Raw genomic sequence first — 24,009 nt, forward strand, 5'->3', positions numbered from 1 at the left:
TCAATTAACATAGTAGAAAAGAAGAATATACATATCGTCACCTTAGATTTATAAGGTTCTATCTGACATTTTTGTCAAAGTTGAGTTATTGACATATTCTTAATAATTGACAACTTATTTACCTTATGGTATGCTTTTTTATAAGTTGTTTACATTTTAAGACTTTTTACTCCAAAAACAAACGTTACAAAAATACTGTTTGCTATGGAGTGCAAAAACTTTAAAGCTCATTATCTCAAAATCATTCAGAACGCAATTAGAATCTTATAGTTCCAAGGTGACGATAAATACTCGTCTGGCATTTATAACAGTGGCCTGATATATATATATATATTTCATGGCTAAAACACTGTAAAGTTTGCTTTTTCAGATAAAGCTATCATATAAATCAATAAACAGAGAAATAAAAAGAGAAATTTTGTAAAGACATTAACTCTTATTATTTAGATTTATGTTCTGCATATGCAAATTAGTCACTCATTTGCATATTTAAAGATAAAACAATACAAAAACAACTGTCTTACAGTATTGTGATTAATCGGCAGTGGGAAGTAGGTGTCATTTACCGTTTTACTCAATCATATGAAACCTAGCAATGATCAAGATCTGTATCAAGAAGGTCATTAATTCTTTTACTCTCACAATAATTAATCAATATGATATGTTTGTGGCGCTTTGTAATTCACAGAAGTCTTATCCTTATCTTTACAACTTTGAAAATATGATTACATTGTGTTATTTATACGTTATTTAAGGTCATACTTCTGTAAAATAGTTAAAATAAAGTTACACAGAACAATTTCAAAATTTATTTTATTATTGTGATGATTTTTGTAATGTTTATCAAACAGGGTGAAACATGATGTTTAGAATCACACAAAGTAATAGCACATTGCATTACAGAATTCACTCTATTAGACTAAAGTATACACTCTCACCGGCCACTTTGTTAGGTACACCTTACTCGTACCGGGTTGGACCTCCTTTTGCCTTCAGAACTGCTTTAATCCTTCAGGGCATGGATTCAACAAGGTACTGGAAATATTGCTCAAATTTTGGTTTATATTGGCATGATAGCATCACGCAGTTGCTGCAGATTTGTCAGCTGCACATCCATAATGCGAAACTCCCGTTCCATCACACCTCAAAGGTGCTTTATTGGATTGAGATCTGCTGACTGTGAAGGCCATTTCAGTACAATGAACTCATTGTCATGTTCATGAAACCAGTCTAAGATGATTTGCGCTTTATGACATGGTGTGTGATCCTGCTGGAAGTAGCCATCAGAAGATGGGTACACTGTGGTCATAAGGGATGGACATGGTCAGCAACAATACTCAGGTAGGCTGTGGTGTTAACACAATGGTCAGTTGGTACTTATGAGTCCAAAGTGTACTAAGAAAATATCCCCCACACCATTACACCACTAGCTTGAACCGTTGAACCAAGGCAGGATGGATCCATGCTTTCATGTTGTTAATGCCAAATTCTGACCCTACCATCTGAATGTCGCAGCAGAAATCGAAACTCGCCTGACCAGGCAATGTTTTTCCAGTCTTCTATTGTCCAATTTTGGTGAGCCTGTGCAAATTGTAGCCTCAGTTTCCTGTTATTAGCTGACAGAAGTGGTGTGGTCTTCTGCTGTTGTAGCCCATCCGCCTCAAGGTTGGACGTGTTGTGGGTACAGAGATGCTTTTCTGCAGACCTCGGCTATAATGAGGGGTTTGCATGTTCTCCCTGTGTTGGCGTGAGTTTCCTCCGGGTGCTCCGGTGTCCCCTACAATCCAAAGACACGCGCTTTGGATGAATTGAATAAACTAAATTTGCCGCAGCGTATGAGTGTGAATGAAAGTGCATGGGTCTTAGTACTGGGTTGCAACTGGAAGGGCATCTGCTGTGTAAAACATATGCTGGATAAGTTGTCGGTTCATTCCACTGTGGTGACCCCTGATGAATAAAGGGACTAGGCCAAAGGCAAATGAATGAATAATCAGAAGTTAAACGCAAAAATAGCAGTTTTCAAACAGGTTTCCAAGTTCAGGAAAACATTAGCCTTGAGAACGAATCAAATCAAAAATAGTTTTTACTATATTTAAAACTAAATAAATGTATTTTTCCAAACTTTAAAGTAGTTAAAAATGCCAAAATATCTTTCCAAACTCTAAAATGTGAGTAAAGTTCTCTAAGCTGGAGGAAAGTGAATGAATGAATGTAATATGTAAGCACTGCGTGTTAACAATCAGCCAGCAGATGGCATGAACGTGCTCTGAAGCAAAAAACAATCTTGTAAACGCAGAAGAAGAGCAAAACACACATGCAAGTGCACTTTATAGTCGATCTAATGTAGAATATCCGCTAAAATAACAGCAGGAGGCATCGGAAGACCCCCGTAACACATCTGTAACAATAACATTTCGACGCTTCAGGTCAGAAACAGTCATGATACGATTTACATCAGCGTGAAATACACAAACTCAGGCTGATATGAGCAGGATTAATTAATCACATTGAGGTAAAGTTGGTTTTATATTCGCACATTCGTTAATTTTAACGCTCATTATATTGTTTTATCACGCTGATTTGTATATTTGATATGAAATCGCATGCAAGTATGACTTCAAAGCAACATTAGCGCTATTTAACTGACTGTAAACAATGTTGTCCTGGATGCTAATATGATTTCTCTATTTAGAGTTTGCAAATAATACGTTTCTGAAAGGATATTATTAAGGAGAAAGTCTTAATGTGTGAATGTAAGAACTTTACCTTAATATTGATGTAGAAATGAAGCTGAAAGAGCTGGAGAGCTGCCTTCAGCAAGTGGATGGATTTGAGGAGCCCAAAATTCTCCTGGAGCAGTATCCCACCAGCCCTCACATCGCAGGTAAGTTACGCGTTATAAATGGATACTTTAGAGATTTGTGACAATTAAATTGAGATGAAGTTAGTTTTATACTCGCACATTCGTTTCTTTGTGAACAGTGACACGGCCCCTATAGTGTTTACCATGGTATTTTAAATATTAGGTATGAAATCGCATGTAAGCATGACTTCAAAACAACATTAGCACCATTTAACTGACTGTAAACAATGATATACTTTAGTCATTGGCTGCCAATATGATTTCCCTATTTAGAATTAGCATAGAACACTTTTATGATAATATATTATCGAGGAGAACGGATGAACGTGCAAGTAATAAAACCAACTTTAACGTTACCTCAATCATTTTTAACTGGTGTCAGGTCTGTGTTTGTGATAGTCCTTTGTAAGGTGTTTTTATTTGCATCTGCACATTTACACACACACTTAATTCATTTACATGACTTTAAGCAAACGATTAAATCCAACGACTTCTCCCTGACTAAAAAGCTGGATTTCCATGGCATCTAATGAAGTGGAAAAGGCAGGCTGCTTTTGTGCTTTGCATAATATTAAAATGGTTTAAGCTTGGATATGATTTTGCATGACATCGATAGCCACAATGAGAACAAAAAAGGGTCACTTACCTCAGATTTGACGAAAAATAGGCCTGACGTACTTCATTTTTGCGTGGCTGCAAAGTGCTTTCTCTCCCATAGCTTGATACAAATCTTCTATTTAGCATTTCTGTTGTCTACTTTTAACACCAATCTGTCTTAGAAGTGGTCATTTTGAAGCCAAAGCTCTTAAAATGTATTTTATCATATAATGTCAGCTTTAGGTAACTGGCACAGACTGCATTTGTTTTCAGTTACTACCAGTTGACGAGCAGGAAAGGAGTAAAACCGAAAAATAGGCTAAGCATAATAACAAACAGTAGATGAAAGTGTATGTCAATGGATGGAATTGACCTTGTTAAACTCCATGATATTCCAGTTTAGGGTAATGTTGACCTTATATTTCCACATTCAGACTTTCACATTATTAATGAAATTTTAGAACTTCATGGAAAACATTGGAAAAATCTGACATTGTGTTATTTTATGTTTCTGATATATACTCACCAGCCACTTTATTAGGTACACTAGTACTGGGTTGTACCCTCTCTTACCTCCAAAACTGCCTTAATCCTTCATGGCATAGATTAAACAAGGTACTGGAAATATTCCTCAGAGATTTTGGTCCATATTGACATGATAGCATCACACAGTTGCTGCAGATTTGTCTGTTGCACATGCATGATGTGATTCTCCCATTCGTTCCACCACATCTCAAACGTGCTCTTTTGGACTGAGATCTGGTGACTGTGGAGGTCATTTGAGCACAGTGAACTCCTTGTCATGTTCAAGAAACCAGTCTGAGATGATTTGCGCTTTATGACATGGCGCGTTATCCTGCTGGAAGTAGCCATCAAAAGATGGGTACACTGTAGTCATATAGGGATGCACATGGACAGCGGCAATACTCAGGTAGGCTGTGGTAATGACACGATACTCAATTGGTATTAAGGACTAATGGGCCCAAGAAAATATCCCCCACACCATTACACCACCACCAGCCTAAACCGTTGATGCAAGGCAGGATGGATCCATGCTTTCATGTTGTTGATGCCAAATTCTGACCCTACCATTCAAATGTGGCAGCAGAAATCGAGACTCATTAAACCAGGCAACATTTTTCCAATTTTCTTTTGTCCGATATTGGTGAGCCTGTGTGAATTGTAGCCTCAGTTTCCTGCTCTTAGCTGACAGGAGTGGCACCCAGTGTGTTCTTCTGCTGCTGTAGCCCATTTGCCTCAAGGTTAGACATGTTGTGTGTTCAGAGATGCTCTTCTGTACACCTCCGTTGTAGCGAGTGGTTATTTGAGTTGCTGTTGCCTTTCTATCAGCTGGAACCAGTCTGGCCATTCTCCTCTGATCTTTGGCATCAACAAGACATTTGTGCCTACAGAACTTTTTAATTAAAGTTACAAGTGGTAACATTTCATGTGCCTAAATGCTTTAAACTCTCTTAGGGGTTAAAATGTTACTCTATTATTATTATTATTATTATTATTATTATTATTATAATGTTCTTACTCTATTATAGTTCAACTCTGCAGTAATTACACAAATTTCATGTATTTTGAACTGTGTACAACATTTTAAATCCCAATAAATAACATAATCCTAAACTATATAATCTTAGCTCAACATTGCAGATTCTGCAACGTCACTATTGTAGATGCACACATTGAGATATTGATACTGAAACAATATATTATGCAGCCCTACAAAAAAGTATTCTTTTCAAATTCTAAATAGGCAAATCATATTGTTTACAATCAATTAAATAATGCTATAGCTGTTTTCAAGTCATACTTGCTGTACATGTGATTTCAGACCCAATATTTAAACTAACGTGGTAAACTATATATAGAGAGCGTGTCACAAGTTGCGTTGAGCTTAAATATGTCAATACAATTCATTTGTATTAGCCTTTTGCTAAATTCTGCTTAGACAAGTTATGAATAGGCAAGTTCTGAATATTTAATATACCCGTTTATTGTCTAGGACAGATGGCCTTGAGTGTGTTTTACTGCATATTTAATGATGGTGTAGTCAGTGATAGTGCAGAAGTGTTGAGTGTAAAAAGTACAAAGTATCTGTAATTAAATGACTTTTAAAAACTAAAATAAGATGTTACTGTTGATTTATAGGTCATTTAATTAGTTACTTATATACTTGCCTTAAATACTGTAAATAAATGTAACAGTTCTGTATAAATCGATAGAATTTAATTTTTTGTTTTTTGTTATACATATATTTTGCAGAATAATCCTATTTTCAGCTGAAGAAGGTCAAGATGACTAAACATGCTTAAAAAAACAAACTGAGTGAGAAATACTATCATGAAAATAAAGGGTAGACATTCAGAGATTGTGTTTGTATATATTTACATAAAGTACATATGTGTCATTTGTATATTTTGCATAATACCCTGATAATTCAACTTAAGACTGATAGATTTGTCCAACAATTTCACATGCTTTAGAAAAAAGTAGGACATTTTTTAATGTATGTATGAAATATAGTGTCATTAATTTGATTAATTTTGTTTTTTATATATATAATGCTTAATATGTTTTTTTAATATAAAACTAAAACATCTATTTAGACTCGAATGTAAAGAATTTAAAGAATTCCTTGAATTGTAAAGAATTAAGAATTGTAAAGAATTAAGTTCTCTTGTTCTATGCCTTGATATATTGGGATTTTATGTAGTATTAGGTCAAGTAATTAAATTACATATTGACTATTTAATTCAGGTTACTTTTCAGATAAATTAATTATAAAAGTAATTCAAATACAATTTTAACTATGTGATTGTAATTAAAGAAGAAACCTACCCATCAGTGAATGTTAAATACCATTAAGTTGTCTTTTGTGTTTGTTTTTCTGACTGTAGGCTGTATGTTGTACACCATCCACAACACATTTGATGACATACAGAATAAACTGGTGGCAGATCTGGGCTGTGGATGTGGAGTTCTGTCTATAGGAGCTGCAGTCCTTGATGCTGGGTAAGATTAATTACCCATTTAATGCCACTGTGTGTCTCTGCTCATATCTGAAAGCTCTAAATGTGTTGTCATCTTTGGACAAGAAATTAATTAGTTTACATGTTCTTTCTGTGTTGGTGTGGATTTCTCCGGGTGCGCCGGTTTCCCCCACAGTCCAAAGACATGCGCTATAGGTGAATTAAATAAACTAAATTGTCCGTAGTGTATGAGTGTGTGTGTGAATGAGTGTGTATGAGTGGTTCTCAATTCTGGGTTGCGGCTGGAAGGGCATCTGCTGTGTAAAACATATGCTGGAATAGTTGGCGGGTCATTCCGCTGTGGTGACTTCTGTAATAGAGACTAAGCCGAAGAAAGATGAATGAATGCTATTCAGACTATGCTGTTTACCAGCAGAGTTTACAGTATAAAACCAAATTTAACCAACATAATATCAGAGGAGGCATGAAGTGTGTGTGTTAGGGAGGCCTAATTAGTTTTAATGCATACAGTATTCTCAAATTGGAAGGATAAAATATAGGATCAAATGGGTTAAGTACATCCACGGTCTAAAATGATGCCAGTTTAAAAACAATAAGAATCTAAATAATCATTATCTTTCCTCACAAGCTTGTGTGTTGGATTTGACATCGATGAAGATGCCTTGGACATATTCAGAGGAAATGTTGAAGAGTTTGAACTGCCAAACATTGATGTGGTCCAGTGTGACGTGTGCTCGATTGGATCTTCTTATGCTAAGAAGTTTGACACGGTCATCATGAACCCGCCGTTCGGCACAAAACACAACCAGGGTAAGAAAACTCACTAACCAAATCGTATGAATTTGATGTTTATATTTGCAAAATACTTACCAACCCAGGCTCATTCTAAAAGCGTACTTCTATATACATTTCTGGAGAGCGCCAAATACATCCCAGGAGCTGCAGTTTTTGCGAATCCACCATAGGCCGCTGTGTATGCTTTTTTAGATCTCAAATTTTTCTTGCGAGTCCCATTCGTGCCTGCTCGTCTTGCGTAAATCCAACTGAGGCTACTGTCGACTGACTGACTAACCAATCGACTGACCCACCCTCCTTCTTCCCTAAACCCAACCAATAGTATTTTAAAGAGCACAGTTTGACCCGCCCACCTACTTCCCTAAACCCAACCGACAAATGTAAAAAGCGATTCAGAAAAAGAAAAGCCCTTACCTGATTTTTTTTTACCATGATTTACCACATTCTCGCCCTGTTTTTTACTCATTTTATTTTTTGACTTTTGTTATTGTCTTATCTGCTTTCTGGAATTGTTCTTCACGGGACTCAAACCCCGTCATCGTGGTCATCTCCTCTCTGCGTCATAAGTCCCCCGACATACAGCGAGCTAACTGGGCAAACTGGTAACAGCTGGAAAGTCGTCCATATGAAGGTAAGCGGTTTGCTGGTATGACACCATTCCTTTTTGCGCTTACCAGCAAACTGCTTATCATAGTGCCTTTGATGAAATGCAGCCATTTGTACTTCCGGCTACATAATTCACGATCTCCAGAAACGTAAATAGGGCTACGGTTTCAGAATGAGAACATATTGATAGTTACTGTCATCAAACATGTTTTCTAGGCTGGTTCCATTTTTTTCAATTGATGTTATTGAGTTTTTGTCAACTTCAAAACTATAGATTGAAAATGAATATATTAAGCAATATATTCCTTACTTTAGGTATTGACATGCAGTTCCTGCAGACAGCGATTTCTATGGCAACCAGTGCAGTGTATTCCCTTCACAAGACCTCAACACGAGATGTAAGCTGCCACATTATGTCAAAGTTTAATACCTCTAACTGTTTAAATATATTATTAAGAAGACTTGCATTTTCCTGCAGCACATTCAGAAGAAAGCAAATGACTGGAAAGTGAAAATGGAAGTCATCGCAGGTAAAAACTTTGTGAATCCATAAACACACTCTACTGGTCAAAAGTGTGAGTTTGGAAAGATGTATGGGCTGCTTTTATTAATCAATCCTGAATTGGATCAAAATATAAAAGATTTGAAATCATTATTTTTAGAACTTCATTTGTTGTGAAATCCTAATTGTTTTAAAAGGTTTTTTTTTTCACAATAACATAATATTATGCAGCTCAACAGTTTTCAGCATTGATAAAAAAAATTTTTTACCTTGACTATCAACCGCTCAAGAAAAAAAATATCTTCAATGCTGACAGTCAACAGTTGAGCTGCATATTACATTATTGTGAAAACTTTAAGGGCGACACAGTGGCTCAGTGGTTAGCACTGTGGCCACACAGCAAGAAGGTCACTGCTTAGAGTCTCGGCTGGGTCAGTTGGCATTTCTGTGTGGAGTTAACAAGTTCTCTTAGCACAAACAAGATACTTTATATACAACTAGCACTTCTTGTGTGTATTGCCTCTTCGTGTTGAATCGCTGAATGCCTCCTCAATAGTGATGCTGGGTTCACACTAGACGTGGATGAAGCGTTAAGCATGAGTGATTTACATGTTAAGTCAATGCAAAGACATCTTGCGGCACTATACGCTCGAATTATGTGATTTGCGTGAATGAAGTAGCGTGAATTTAACGTTTAACGCCAGAATCGGTCAAGTTGGAAAATCTGAATTTCAGCAGACACTCGCACTGTGTTAACCAATCAAGAGCTTTCTCTTGTAGGGGAGTGATTATGACGTAACACCTGTTGTTGGTGTGCCAAGGGGAAAATCCTCCTGCCAACACGGGACAACAGTTCATCAAACTGGGCTCGGCCCAGTCAGAACCACCGCTGAAAACTTACATCATCCAGGTACAGCTTCTGGAGGAGTTTATGAACTCACAGAGCTGGGTGCACCTCAGAATGGATCTAGTGGACTCAGTACACATACAGTTTTTCAGTCTTCATAAAGCACATAAACAGCTATTCTCTCAATAAAATCCATGTTAGCCATTTAGCAATGAAGCTAGAGTCACCGCAGGCAGACAGAAGCCCTGCCCCTGATGTGAATCTGCGTCTATTGTGAAGTGAATTTGGCGTGCGAATGAAGCGAGTAAACTCGAAATGTTCAGGCGTCTATTTGTGCGATTTATTCGCACGTTCCGCATCTGGTGTGAACACAACATAAGTTGCTTTGGACAAAAGCGTCTGCTTAATGAGTAAATATAAATGGGTATTATATTCTTATTCGTTCCATTCCATCTGTAACCGTATGTTCACACTGCAAGCGATGAGAGCGTCAATGTAGCCAGAAGTCATTTATTTTCAATGAGGGCTGGCGGCGAGGAGCAGCGCGGCGCATCTTCACTGGTGTGGGCGTCGAGGAGAGTTGAAATCAAGTCAACTTTATGGTAATGAGCTATGATGAGGTTTGGTGGCAAGCAGTCAGAATGAAGAAGTCCATTGCTTGAGAGGAGTTCAGAGAACACAGACCTGTGAACTTTGGCTCAAAGTTGTTCCCAAGATTTTGATTATTGCTGTTGCCAGATTTCTAATTATTTACAATGTTTTCTTATGCAATAAATAAGTTACAAATGTGCATTAATGTTATATACTTATCTTTAAAAAAGCGTGAATCTCATGCAACAATACAAAACAGTATTGCTGCTCTAGGATATTTCAGACATATGGACACATTGGATAATTAAGTGGAGCAAAACCACACCACAGGCAACTTTCATTAACAATCTTCCATTGTTAAATAAATTTAATAAGAAGTGCGCAACATTTTCACACTAGAAAGCATGTTTTATGCAGGAATGTAACTGATATGCTTCAATGGCCCCTTTAAATACGAGATCAATGTAGCGAATTTTGATGCTCTTGCCGCTGGAGCTGAAGGCAGACAGCGTTGTCGTCAGGGTGGCCAGATCGACCTGGGACGCTCTCAACGCTTTCGGTGTGAACGCACAGTAAAGCATTATGATGTAATTAATGTAGGATAGTGTGATATATTCTTATTAATTTCCTTCTAGACTATAAAGCATTATGACATGTTATAAATGTGTGTGTTTTCCCTCACAGAGCTTAGATACGACTTGCCGGCATCATATAAGTTCCACAAAAAGAAGTCGGTAAGTCCGTTTTTTTGCCACATATTTTTAAACATGATGTAGACATGTTTTCTTCACACAAAATTAAAATCTACTGTAAATAAGTCATCTTTTGTTTCCTAAGGTTGATATTCAAGTGGACTTCATTCGGTTCACTCCAACGTAAAGGTTTTGGGGGCAAAGGAGAAGATTGTGTTGCTTTGCAAAATTTTATTACAATTTTTTCAGTGTTTTTAAAATAAATGTTCCCAAATGACTGTGTATTTTTGGCGACTGAATACCAATATTTGCTGTAAGTTTTACAAATATACTGTTGGAACATTATTCAGATTTGTGCTTTTCACATTTTTGGCAGTGTAGTGTACAACGTTGAACAGCATCACAGTAGGAAAAACAATAAATTACCATCACATATATTTTTACAGTTGTATTACAAATACAAAATCATTCAAGTAAATGTAACAATACTATAAGGCAGTGGTTCTCAAACTGTGGTATGTGTACCACTAGTGTTACGTAGGCTTACTTCTAGTGGTACGCGGAGGAATCACTGGGTAACAAAAGAAAAAATAAATACAATTTTAATCATTTGATGCGTACGATAACACAAATGTGATTAGTATTGGCTGTTCTCTAAAGCCTACGATCAAAGCGTTGTGCTTAGAATGTTTACTTTAGTGCATCGCGTCATCAGCTGCTAAAAATCTGTTCAATTGGTGCAGAACTAGAGAAGGAGGTGCGTGGTGCTGGCAGAGCAGATACTGTACGTGCTAGAGTAGTAATACCCAACCCTTGGACCACAGCCTGGCACTGGTCTATAGATCAACTGGTACCAGACCGCACAAAATTATTTATTTTGATATACCTTTTATTTAGAAAAATGACTGTATTCTCTTGTTACATCTCGATCACTTAAGGGCCAAAATTTAACCCATAGGCTAGCAAAATTAGTAAGAAATGCAGCACCAAGCGCTTGCGTATTCCAGGCGTCCCGAGTGGAAAACATCTTAACTTTTCAGAATGCCGCACCACGAGTCGGCATAAGAACCGACTGATCAGCTTCATTTTTTGTATGGAATATAATTTCGTTGAATGAATATGACTCTGCCTTGTTTTCGAACTGTGTAGTACTGTAGCTGCTTAATTTGACCAACTACACTATTTTATTTCAATACTGGTCATTATAGTGGTACTTGGAGAGACTTTTTTTTTTGAGGTGGTACTTGGTGAAAAAAAAGTTTGAGAACCACAGCTATAAGGAATAAATGCACCTCCTGATTGTAAATATAGTTCTGCTTTTTGTCTGCAAGTCACTGTGCTGAAAGTGAAGTGGTGTTCTGTGTATATTTGGAAACAGTGCAGCCCTTTATCTTCAGGCACAGATAACAGACAAACTGCTTCTAACACACTGTCATGCCTTCACTTCCCACAAAATATATGATCATATAAACAGCAATAAGTATTGAACACGTCATTTTTTTCTAGGAATATTATATTTCTAAAGAAGTTGTTAACATGGAATAAAACCAGATTATGGTAAAAAAAAAAAAAAAAAAAGAATACAAACATGAAAATAAAACAACACAAAAAAAATCAGAAAATTGTTATAACAATGGAATGACACAAGGAGAAAGTACTGAACTACTGAAACATATTTAATATTTTATATAAAAGGCTTTTGTAATGACGGCAGCTTAAAGATGCCTCTCATATGGAGAATGAAGTCGCATGTATTGCTCAGATGCGAGTTTTTCACAGACCTCAACAGAGTGTAGAAATCTTGACAGTTCTGTGGGTCTCGTCTGTCAAATCTTTATTTTGTATTTTCTATTGGGTTTAGGTCAGGTGATTGGCTGGGCCATTCTACAGCTTGATTTTCTTTCACTGAAAGCATTTGAGAGTCTCCTTGACTGTGTTTTGGATTATTGTTTTGCTGAAATGTTCACTCTGGTTTCATCTTCATCCTCCTGCTAATGTACTGAAGCAGCTGATACTCATTTACAATGAGGAAGGGCGGAGGGCTGCTGAAGAACTACTGAGAAATTTCAGCTGCTGTCTGGGCTTTCACTGCCTTTCTACACATCCCTTTCTTCATGTGTTTAATAATTCTTCCCTGTGTTATTTCATTTTATTGCACATAACTTCATTTGTAAACTAGATTTGTTTTCTTTGCACATGGATTTCTTTGGTTGTTATCAACACTCAGTAAAAACCAACATCCAGTAAAGTTTACAGCATATTTAGAAATACGTTTTCTGGGAAAATGGTGACATGTTCAATACTTATTTTGCTTGTGACTGCTAAAGGGGAAAACTTTGAGGTATTATCACATCACGCAAAGGGTAATTTTTTTGCCATTAGCATCTATGACACATAAAAAAGACTCCCGTTCCTCAGACTTGGCTGATGTGGATTTCCTAACAGTTAACTGACTGTTTTCTAATGCAAGCTGAAGGACAGCACAACTTCACTTTGCTCTGTCATGTTGGTAAAGCCCGCTCTGAGGACCCGGTTTGCAGATGATACACGCACAGACTGTGTGGGATAAAAGAAGCACAGGTCCATGCGTTCAGCATGTGTAACAGCCTGTAACACTGCCTGTACCAGTGCTCAATAAGAATAAGGAAATCACAGATATGCTATTGCGAATTAATGCCTGGACACAGGAGCACTATATTGTTAGATGCCTACTCGAGTTCATATTACACCAGAGTTACTAACCACTACCGCATTTTTTTCAGAAATTTATTGCAGACCTCTACCTGCAAGCTTTGAAGTATGAAAAAGTCACTCAAAAGTAACGTAACACATTGCTTTTCATAAAAAGTAACTGAGCAAAGTTACTTTTCTGGGAGTAACTCAATATTGTAATGCATTACCTTTAAGGGTAACTTTCCCCAACACTGGTAACCACTGCCATCCATAATAGAAAAAACAAATACTATGGAGGTCAATGGTTAAAGGTTTCCAACATAATCAGGTTTCAATAAATCAGTTTTGTTGAGTTCAACAGAACAAAAAACTAAATGTCATTTTTGGGCGAAGTACCCCTTTAACTTACCTCAGACTTACTATAATGACTTCACACACCGAACACACAAACGCATCCGTGTGAGCGTGCAGCGGACGGGAGGTTTCCCACTATCTCCCAGCAGTCTATCTCCGGGTCGTACCTCTCTATACTCTGCAGGTACGTTCCCTTAGAGTATGAATATCCTCCTGCTACATAGATGCACCCGTTTATGACAGCCGATCCGCACTCCATCCTTCTCTCCTTCATGGCACACATCTGTCTCCATTCATCTCGCTCGGGGTCGTAGCAGTCTGTGATAGTCGTCTGACCGCCAACCAGATAAAGCTTATTGTATAAGGACACCGAGCAAAGGCCGTACTCTGAAAAGAAAGACATCTTTTGAGTTTTTCACATTTAAAAAGAAAGGAGGAAGAATGTTAATGCCTTTTTTTCCATAAGATTTTAAATAAATGTTTGATGTCATCAGAATGTGTCTGTGAAATTTTGGCTTGTGATACCTAACAGATCAAGTTCTCAAATGTGCCGTTATTTGGGTTTAAACTAAAGCATTCAATTTTTGTGTGTCAATTTAAATGCAAATGAGCTGCTGCATTCCTGAAGAGGGCGGAGTCTTTACATGCTATTCTGATAGGCACAACAAAACAAGCACATTTTTATGTTGCCAAAATATCAGAAATAACCAGTGGTAAATTAAAGACAGTATATTACAGGATAAGTCTGAAAATGATACATTATTTAGTTAATGAGATTGACAGGCGGATTGGTGCAACCCTCTGGTTATAGGCCAAGTGAACCAATGTTTACACCCAGGTCATTTTAAAATGACAGGCAAAGGAGCAAAGGTGGCTTTTGCAAGCAGAGTGGCGCAGCGAAAGCGTGCTGGGCCCATAACCCAGAGGTCGATGGATTGCAACCATCCTCTGCTAAGAGAGAATGCATATGTCATGCATGAAAACTAGTCTTTTATGATTTTCGTAGCTCAACAGCGAAAAACAAAGTAATCTTGAACTCGCAAATACAGCATCAAGGCTTAGAAAGAAGTCAAAATAGTCCTTCTACAGAACTGCATTTGTGTGTTAACCCAGATTAAATTGCCCAATAACTTGCTTGTCCTTCTGCGGTACCCTAATGGATTATGCACTGACCATCTAAGCCACAGGCTGAGTTCGAGTGCCCCGTAGGACAGTCCGAAGCAGAGTGGCGCAGCGGAAGCGTGCTGGGCCCATAACCCAGAGGTTGATGGATCGAAACCATCCTCTGCTAAGAGAGGTTGAGCATGTCATGCATGAAAACCAGTCTTTAATGATTTTCGTAGCTCGACAGTGAAAAACAAAGTAATCTTGAACTTGCAAATACAGCATCAAGGCTTAGAAACAAGTCAAAATAGTCCTTCTACAGAACTGCATTTGTGTGTTAACCCAGATTAAGTGCCTTGTTCATAGGGCCTCAGTGTAAAGGAGAAGTATTGCGACAAGTCACTAAGTCTTCAGTTGCCCAATAACTTGCTTGTCCTTTTGCTGTACCCTAATGGATTATGCACTGACCATTTAAGCCACAGGCTGAGTTCGAGCGCCCCTGGAGGCAGACCAAAGCAGAGTGGCGCAGCGGAAGCGTGCTGGGCCCTTAAAGGGTTTTCATTTACGCATATAGATACAACTTGCAAGACGTTTTGCTCAATAGGCAATAGGTCGGTGACATGTCCCGAGAATTCTCCTTTCCAATGAGGCATCCCAATGTACTAGGCATTTTTTCTAGGTTAAACGATTTGTCCTCATGCATGCAAACAATAAATTGCACTTAGTAGAGGGTGGTTGCCATACTTCACCCTCTGGTTATGGGCCAAGGGAACCAATGTTTACACCTAGGTCATTTTAAAATGACAGGCAAAGGAGCAAAGGTGGCTAATGCAAGCAGAGTGGCGCAGCGGAAGCGTGCTGGGCCCATAACCCTGAGGTCGATGGATCGAAACCATCCTCTGCTAAGAGAGCTTGCGTATGTCATGCATGAGAACCAGTCTTTTATGATTTTGGTAGCTCGACAGTATAAAACAAAGTACTCTTGAACTCGCAAATACAGCATCAAGGCTTAGAAAGAAGTCAAAATAGTCCTTCTACAGAACTGCATTTGTGTGTTTACCCAGATTAAGTGCCTTGTTCATAGGGCCGCCTCAATGTAAAGGAGAAGTATTGCAACAAGTCACTAAGTCTTCAGTTGCCCAATAACTTGCTTGTCCTTTTGCTGTACCCTAATGGATTATGCACTGACCATTTAAGCCACAGGCTGAGTTCGAGCGCCCCTGGAGGCAGACCAAAGCAGAGTGGCGCAACGGAAGCGTGCTGGGCCCTTAAAGGGTTTTCATTTACGCATATAGATACAACTTGCAAGACGTTTCGCTCAATAGGCAAAAGAATTTAAAAGTCCAGGATTTGAACAAGGACTCTTAGCTCCTCTTTTATAGATGAGATTAGATAAAATAAGAAAAAGGCAGCAGCTTTCACAAGGCACCCAAGTAGTAACTGTAGCTTTAAAAAAAATCTCAGCAGAGGGTGGTTTTTATCCGTCGACCTCTGGGTTATGAGTCAAACACACTTCCACCTCGGCACTCTGTCATTAACCACCCCAGATGGGCCTCGAACTCACAATCCCTGGCTTAGGAGGCCAGTGCCTTATCCATTAGGCCACTGGGGCAGGACACAGAGAGCCACGGGCAGCTGGAGGGTCGGTGACATGTCCCAAGAATTCTCCTTTCCAATGAGGCATCCCAATGTACTAGGCAATTTTTCTAGGTTAAACGATTTGTCCTCATGCATGCAAACAATAAATTGCACTTAATAGAGGGTGGTTGCCATACTTCACCCTCTGGTTATGGGCCAAGGGAACCAATGTTTACACCCAGGTAATTTTAAAATGACAGGCAAAGGAGCAAAGGTGGCTTTTGCAAGCAGAGTGGCGCAGCGGAAGCGTGCTGGGCCCATAACCCAGAGGTCGATGGATCAAAACCATCCTCTGCTAAGAGAGGTTGCGCATGTCATGCATGAAAACTAGTCTTTTATGATTTTGGTAGCTCAACAGTATGAAACAAAGTACTCTTGAACTCGCAAATACAGCATCAAGGCTTAGAAAGAAGTCAAAATAGTCCTTCTACAGAACTGCATTTGTGTGTTAACCCAGATTAAGTGCCTTGTTCATAGGGCCGCCTCAATGTAAAGGAGAAGTATTGCGACAAGTCACTAAGTCTCCAGTTGCCCAATAACTTGATTGTCCTTTTGCTGTACCCTAATGGATTATGCACTGACCATTTAAACCACAGGCTGAGTTCGAGCACCTCTAGAGTCAGACCAAAGCAGAGTGGCGCAGCGAAAGCGTTCCGGGCCCATAACCCAGAGGTCGATGGGTTGAAACCATCCTCTGCTAAGAGAGAATGCATATGTCATGCATGAAAACTAGTCTTTTATGATTTTCGTAGCTCGATAGTGAAAAACAAAGTAATCTTGAACTTGCAAATACAGCATCAAGGCTTAGAAAGAAGTCAAAATAGTCCTTCTACAGAACTGCATGTGCGTGTTAACCCAGATTAAATTGCCCAATAACTTACTTGTCCTTCTGCGGTACCCTAATGGATTATGCACTGACCATCTAAGCCACAGGCTGAGTTCGAATGCCCCGTACGACAGTCCGAAGCAGAGTGGCGCAGCGGAAGCGTGCTGGGCCCATAACCCAGAGGTCGATGGATCGAAACCATCCTCTGCTAAGCGTGCATGCATATGTCATGCATGAAAACTAGTCTTTTATGATTTTGGTAGCTCGACAGTATAAGACAAAGTACTCTTGAACTCGCAAATACAGCATCAAGGCTTAGAAAGAAGTCAAAATAGTCCTTCTACAGAACTGCATTTGTGTGTTAACCCAGATTAAGTGCCTTGTTCATAGGGCCTCAGTGTAAAGGAGAAGTATTGCGACAAGTCACTAAGTCTCCAGTTGCCCAATAACTTGCTTGTCCTTTTGCTGTACCCTAATGGATTATGCACTGACCATTTAAGCCATAGGCTGAGTTTGAGCGCCCCTAGAGGCAGACCAAAGCAGAGTGGCGCAGCGGAAGCGTGCTGGGCCCTTAAAGGGTTTTCATTTACGCATATAGATACAACTTGCAAGACGTTTTGCTCAATAGGCAATAGGTCGGTGACATGTCCCGAGAATTCTCCTTTCCAATGAGGCATCCCAATGTACTAGGCATTTTTTCTAGGTTAAACGATTTGTCCTCATGCATGCAAACAATAAATTGCACTTAGTAGAGGGTGGTTGCCATACTTCACCCTCTGGTTATGGGCCAAGGGAACCAATGTTTACACCTAGGTCATTTTAAAATGACAGGCAAAGGAGCAAAGGTGGCTTTTGCAAGCAGAGTGGCGCAGCGGAAGCGTGCTGGGCCCATAACCCAGAGGTCGATGGATCGAAACCATCCTCTGCTAAGAGAGCTTGCGCATGTCATGCATGAGAACCAGTCTTTTATGATTTTCGTAGCTCGACAGTGAAAAACAAAGTAATCTTGAACTTGCAAATACAGCATCAAGGCTTAGAAAGAAGTCAAAATAGTCCTTCTACAGAACTGCATTTGTGTGTTAACCCAGATTAAATTGCCCAGTAACTTGCTTGTCCTTCTGCGGTACCCTAATAGATTATGCACTGACAGTCTAATCCACAGGCTGAGTTCGAGTGCCTCATAGGGCAGTCCGAAGCAGAGTGGCGCAGCGGAAGCGTGCTGGGCCCATAACCCAGAGGTCGATGGATCGAAACCATCCTCTGCTAAGCGTGCATGCATATGTCATGCATGAAAACTAGTCTTTTATGATTTTGGTAGCTCGACAGTATAAAACAAAGTACTCTTGAACTCGCAAATACAGCATCAAGGCTTAGAAAGAAGTCAAAATAGTCCTTCTACAGAACTGCATTTGTGTGTTAACCCAGATTAAGTGCCTTGTTCATAGGGCCGCCTCAATGTAAAGGAGAAGTATTGCGACAAGTTACTAAGTCTTCAGTTGCCCAATAACTTGCTTGTCCTTTTGCTGTACCCTAATGGATTATGCACTGACCATTTAAGCCACAGGCTGAGTTCGAGCGCCCCTGGAGGCAGACCAAAGCAGAGTGGCGCAGCGGAAGCGTTCCGGGCCCATAACCCAGAGGTCGATGGGTTGAAACCATCCTCTGCTAAGAGAGAATGCATATGTCATGCATGAAAACTAGTCTTTTATGATTTTCGTAGCTCGATAGTGAAAAACAAAGTAATCTTGAACTTGCAAATACAGCATCAAGGCTTAGAAAGAAGTCAAAATAGTCCTTCTACAGAACTGCATGTGCGTGTTAACCCAGATTCAATTGCCCAATAACTTACTTGTCCTTCTGCGGTACCCTAATGGATTATGCACTGACCATCTAAGCCACAGGCTGAGTTCGAATGCCCTGTAAGACAGTCCGAAGCAGAGTGGCGCAGCGGAAGCGTGCTGGGCCCATAACCCAGAGGTCGATGGATCGAAACCATCCTCTGCTAAGAGAGCTTGCGTATGTCATGCATGAGAACCAGTCTTTTATGATTTTGGTAGCTCGACAGTATAAAACAAAGTACTCTTGAACTCGCAAATACAGCATCAAGGCTTAGAAAGAAGTCAAAATAGTCCTTCTACAGAACTGCATTTGTGTGTTAACCCAGATTAAGTGCCTTGTTCATAGGGCCGCCTCAATGTAAAGGAGAAGTATTGCGACAAGTCACTAAGTCTTCAGTTGCCCAATAACTTGCTTGTCCTTTTGCTGTACCCTAATGGATTATGCACTGACCATTTAAGCCACAGGCTGAGTTCGAGCGCCCCTGGAGGCAGACCAAAGCAGAGTGGCGCAGCGGAAGCGTGCTGGGCCCTTAAAGGGTTTTCATTTACTCATATAGATACAACTTGCAAGACGTTTCGCTCAATAGGCAAAAGAATTTAAAAGTCCAGGATTTGAACAAGGACTCTTGGCTCCTCTTTTATAGATGAGATTAGATAAAATAAGAAAAAGGCAGCAGCTTTCACAAGGCACCCAAGTAGTAACTGTACCTTTAAAAAAAATCTCTCTCAGCAAAGGGTGGTTTTTATCCGTCGACCTCTGGGTTATGAGTCAAACACACTTCCACCTCACCACGCTGACATTAACCACCCCACATGGGACTCGAACCCACAACCCCTGGCTTAGGAGGCCAGTGCCTTATCCATTAGGCCACTGGGGCAGGACACAGAGAGCCACGGGCAGCTGGAGGGTCGGTGACATGTCCCAAGAATTCTCCTTTCCAATGAGGCATCCCAATGTACTAGGCAATTTTTCTAGGTTAAACGATTTGTCCTCATGCATGCAAACAATAAATTGCACTTAATAGAGGGTGGTTGCCATACTTCACCCTCTGGTTATGGGCCAAGGGAACCAATGTTTACACCCAGGGAATTTTAAAATGACAGGCAAAGGAGCAAATGTGGCTTTTGCAAGCAGAGTGGCGCAGCGGAAGCGTGCTGGGCCCATAACCCAGAGGTTGATGGATCAAAACCATCCTCTGCTAAGAGAGGTTGCGCATGTTATGCATGAAAACTAGTCTTTTATGATTTTGGTAGCTCAACAGTATAAAACAAAGTACTCTTGAACTCGCAAATACAGCATCAAGGCTTAGAAAGAAGTCAAAATAGTCCTTCTACAGAACTGCATTTGTGTGTTAACCCAGATTAAGTGCCTTGTTCATAGGGTCGCCTCATTGTAAAGGAAAAGTATTGCGACAAGTCACTAAGTCTCCAGTTGCCCAATAACTTGCTTGTCCTTTTGCTGTACCCTAATGGATTATGCACTGACCATTTAAGCCACAGGCTGAGTTCGAGCACCTCTAGAGTCAGACCAAAGCAGAGTGGCGCAGCGGAAGCGTTCCGGGCCCATAACCCAGAGGTCGATGGGTTGAAACCATCCTCTGCTTAGAGAGAATGCATATGTCATGCATGAAAACTAGTCTTTTATGATTTTCGTAGCTCGATAGTGAAAAACAAAGTAATCTTGAACTTGCAAATACAGCATCAAGGCTTAGAAAGAAGTCAAAATAGTCCTTCTACAGAACTGCATGTGCGTGTTAACCCAGATTAAATTGCCCAATAACTTACTTGTCCTTCTGCGGTACCCTAATGGATTATGAACCGACCATCTAAGCCACAGGCTGAGTTCGAATGCCGCGTAGGTCAGTCCGAAGCAGAGTGGCGCAGCGGAAGCGTGCTGGGCCCATAACCCAGAGGTCGATGGATCGAAACCATCCTCTGCTAAGGGAGGTTGAGCTTGTCATGCATGAGAACCAGTCTTTAATGATTTTCGTAGCTCGACAGTGAAAAACAAAGTAATCTTGAACTTGCAAATACAGCATCAAGGCTTAGAAAGAAGTCAAAATAGTCCTTCTACAGAACTGCATTTGTGTGTTAACCCAGATTAAGTGCCTCGTTCACTGGGCCGCCTTATTGTAAAGGAGAAGTATTGCGACAAGTCACTAAGTCTCCAGTTGCCCAATAACTTGCTTGTCCTTTTGCTGTACCCTAATGGATTATGCACTGACCATTTAAGCCACAGGCTGAGTTTGAGCGCCCCTAGAGGCAGACCAAAGCAGAGTGGCGCAGCGGAAGCGTGCTGGGCCCTTAAAGGGTTTTCATTTATGCATATAGATACAACTTGCAAGACGTTTTGCTCAATAGGCAATAGGTCGGTGACATGTCCCGAGAATTCTCCTTTCCAATGAGGCATCCCAATGTACTAGGCATTTTTTCTAGGTTAAACGATTTGTCCTCATGCATGCAAACAATAAATTGCACTTAGTAGAGGGTGGTTGCCATACTTCACCCTCTGGTTATGGGCCAAGGGAACCAATGTTTACACCTAGGTCATTTTAAAATGACAGGCAAAGGAGCAAAGGTGGCTTTTGCAAGCAGAGTGGCGCAGCGGAAGTGTGCTGGGCCCATAACCCAGAGGTCGATGGATCGAAACCATCCTCTGCTAAGAGAGCTTGCGTATGTCATGCATGAGAACCAGTCTTTTATGATTTTGGTAGCTCGACAGTATAAAACAAAGTACTCTTGAACTCGCAAATACAGCATCAAGGCTTAGAAAGAAGTCAAAATAGTCCTTCTACAGAACTGCATTTGTGTGTTAACCCAGATTAAGTGCCTTGTTCATAGGGCCGCCTCAATGTAAAGGAGAAGTATTGCGACAAGTCACTAAGTCTTCAGTTGCCCAATAACTTGCTTGTCCTTTTGCTGTACCCTAATGGATTATGCACTGACCATTTAAGCCACAGGCTGAGTTCGAGCGCCCCTGGAGGCAGACCAAAGCAGAGTGGCGCAGCGGAAGCGTGCTGGGCCCTTAAAGGGTTTTCATTTACGCATATAGATACAACTTGCAAGACGTTTCGCTCAATAGGCAAAATAATTTAAAAGTCTAGGATTTGAACAAGGACTCTTAGCTTCTCTTTTATAGATGAGATTAGATAAAATAAGAAAAAGGCAGCAGCTTTCACAAGGCACCCAAGTTGTAACTGTACCTTTAAAAAAAAATCTCTCTCAGCAGAGGGTGATTTTTATCCGTCGACCTCTGGGTTATGAGTCGAACACAGTTCCACCTCGCCACTCTGACATTAACCACCCCAGATGGGACTCGAACCCACAATCCCTGGCTTAGGAGGCCAGTGCCTTATCCATTAGGCCACTGGGGCAGGTCACAGCGAGCCACGGGCAGCTGGAGGGTCGGTGACATGTCCCAAGAATTCTCCTTTCCAATGAGGCATCCCAATGTACTAGGCAATTTTTCTAGGTTAAACGATTTGTCCTCATGCATGTAAACAATAAATTGCACTTAATAGAGGGTGGTTGCCATACTTCACCCTCTGGTTATGGGCCAAGGGAACCAATGTTTACACAAAGGTAATTTTAAAATGACAGGCAAAGGAGCAAAGGTGGCTTTTGCAAGCAGAGTGGCGCAGCGGAAGCGTGCTGGGCCCATAACCCAGAGGTCGATGGATCGAAACCATCCTCTGCTAAGAGAGCTTGCGCATGTCATGCATGAGAACCAGTCTTTTATGATTTTCGTAGCTCGACAGTGAAAAACAAAGTAATCTTGAACTTGCAAATACAGCATGAAGGCTTAGAAAGAAGTCAAAATAGTCCTTCTAAAGAACTGCATTTGTGTGTTAACCCAGATTAAGTGCCTTGTTCATAGGGCCGCCTCAATGTAAAGGAGAAGTATTGCGACAAGTCACTAAGTCTCCAGTTGCCCAATAACTTGCTTGTCCTTTTGCTGTACCCTAATGGATTATGCACTGACGATTTAAGCCATAGGCTGAGTTTGAGCGCCCCTAGAGGCAGACCAAAGCAGAGTGGCGCAGCGGAAGCGTGCTGGGCCCTTAAAGGGTTTTCATTTACGCATATAGATACAACTTGCAAGACGTTTCGCTCAATAGGCAATAGGTCGGTGACATGTCCCGAGAATTCTCCTTTCCAATGAGGCATCCCAATGTACTAGGCATTTTTTCTAGGTTAAACGATTTGTCCTCATGCATGCAAACAATAAATTGCACTTAGTAGAGGGTGGTTGCCATACTTCACCCTCTGGTTATGGGCCAAGGGAACCAATGTTTACACCTAGGTCATTTTAAAATGACAGGCAAAGGAGCAAAGGTGGCTTTTGCAAGCAGAGTGGCGCAGCGGAAGCGTGCTGGGCCCATAACCCAGAGGTCGATGGATCGAAACCATCCTCTGCTAAGAGAGCTTGCGCATGTCATGCATGAGAACCAGTCTTTTATGATTTTCGTAGCTCGACAGTGAAAAACAAAGTAATCTTGAACTTGCAAATACAGCATCAAGGCTTAGAAAGAAGTCAAAATAGTCCTTCTACAGAACTGCATTTGTGTGTTAACCCAGATTAAATTGCCCAGTAACTTGCTTGTCCTTCTGCGGTACCCTAATAGATTATGCACTGACAGTCTAATCCACAGGCTGAGTTCGAGTGCCTCATAGGGCAGTCCGAAGCAGAGTGGCGCAGCGGAAGCGTGCTGGGCCCATAACCCAGAGGTCGATGGATCGAAACCATCCTCTGCTAAGTGTGCATGCATATGTCATGCATGAAAACTAGTCTTTTATGATTTTGGTAGCTCGACAGTATAAAACAAAGTACTCTTGAACTCGCAAATACAGCATCAAGGCTTAGAAAGAAGTCAAAATAGTCCTTCTACAGAACTGCATTTGTGTGTTAACCCAGATTAAGTGCCTTGTTCATAGGGCCGCCTCAATGTAAAGGAGAAGTATTGCGACAAGTCACTAAGTCTTCAGTTGCCCAATAACTTGCTTGTCCTTTTGCTGTACCCTAATGGATTATGCACTGACCATTTAAGCCACAGGCTGAGTTCGAGCGCCCCTGGAGGCAG

The 24,009-nt window shown here is 40.4% G+C and overlaps 2 protein-coding genes and 2 non-coding genes across 6 annotated transcripts in view; 1 reads left to right on the forward strand and 3 right to left on the reverse strand.

Annotated features, from left to right (window-relative positions):
- Window positions 1–2,274: 2,274 nt before the first annotated feature.
- On the forward strand, window positions 2,275–10,772 carry mettl5 (methyltransferase 5, N6-adenosine). Its single transcript, NM_001005949.1, is given in 8 exon segments — window positions 2,275–2,512; window positions 2,783–2,884; window positions 6,370–6,484; window positions 7,091–7,272; window positions 8,179–8,261; window positions 8,342–8,393; window positions 10,488–10,537; window positions 10,641–10,772. Coding segments are annotated over 7 exon segments (624 nt in total). The 5' UTR covers window positions 2,275–2,512; window positions 2,783–2,784; the 3' UTR covers window positions 10,683–10,772.
- The window catches only part of klhl23 (kelch-like family member 23), a 50,354-nt gene continuing 37,051 nt past the window's right edge, over window positions 10,707–24,009 (reverse strand). For all 3 annotated transcript variants that reach the window (XM_073913207.1, XM_682971.7, XM_005169133.5), the window contains exon 4: window positions 10,707–13,909. In XM_073913207.1, coding sequence (XP_073769308.1) covers window positions 13,599–13,909 — 311 coding nt within the window. In that variant the 3' untranslated portion in view covers window positions 10,707–13,598. The remainder of the gene's footprint in view (window positions 13,910–24,009) is intronic.
- trnar-ccu (transfer RNA arginine (anticodon CCU)) lies at window positions 19,734–19,806 on the reverse strand. The gene has a single exon. It is a non-coding gene; the product is annotated as a tRNA-Arg (tRNA).
- On the reverse strand, window positions 22,230–22,302 carry trnar-ccu (transfer RNA arginine (anticodon CCU)). The gene has a single exon. It is a non-coding gene; the product is annotated as a tRNA-Arg (tRNA).

The sequence above is a fragment of the Danio rerio genome, chromosome 9 (genome assembly GCF_049306965.1).
Source record: "Danio rerio strain Tuebingen ecotype United States chromosome 9, GRCz12tu, whole genome shotgun sequence".
NCBI lineage: Eukaryota > Metazoa > Chordata > Actinopteri > Cypriniformes > Danionidae > Danio > Danio rerio.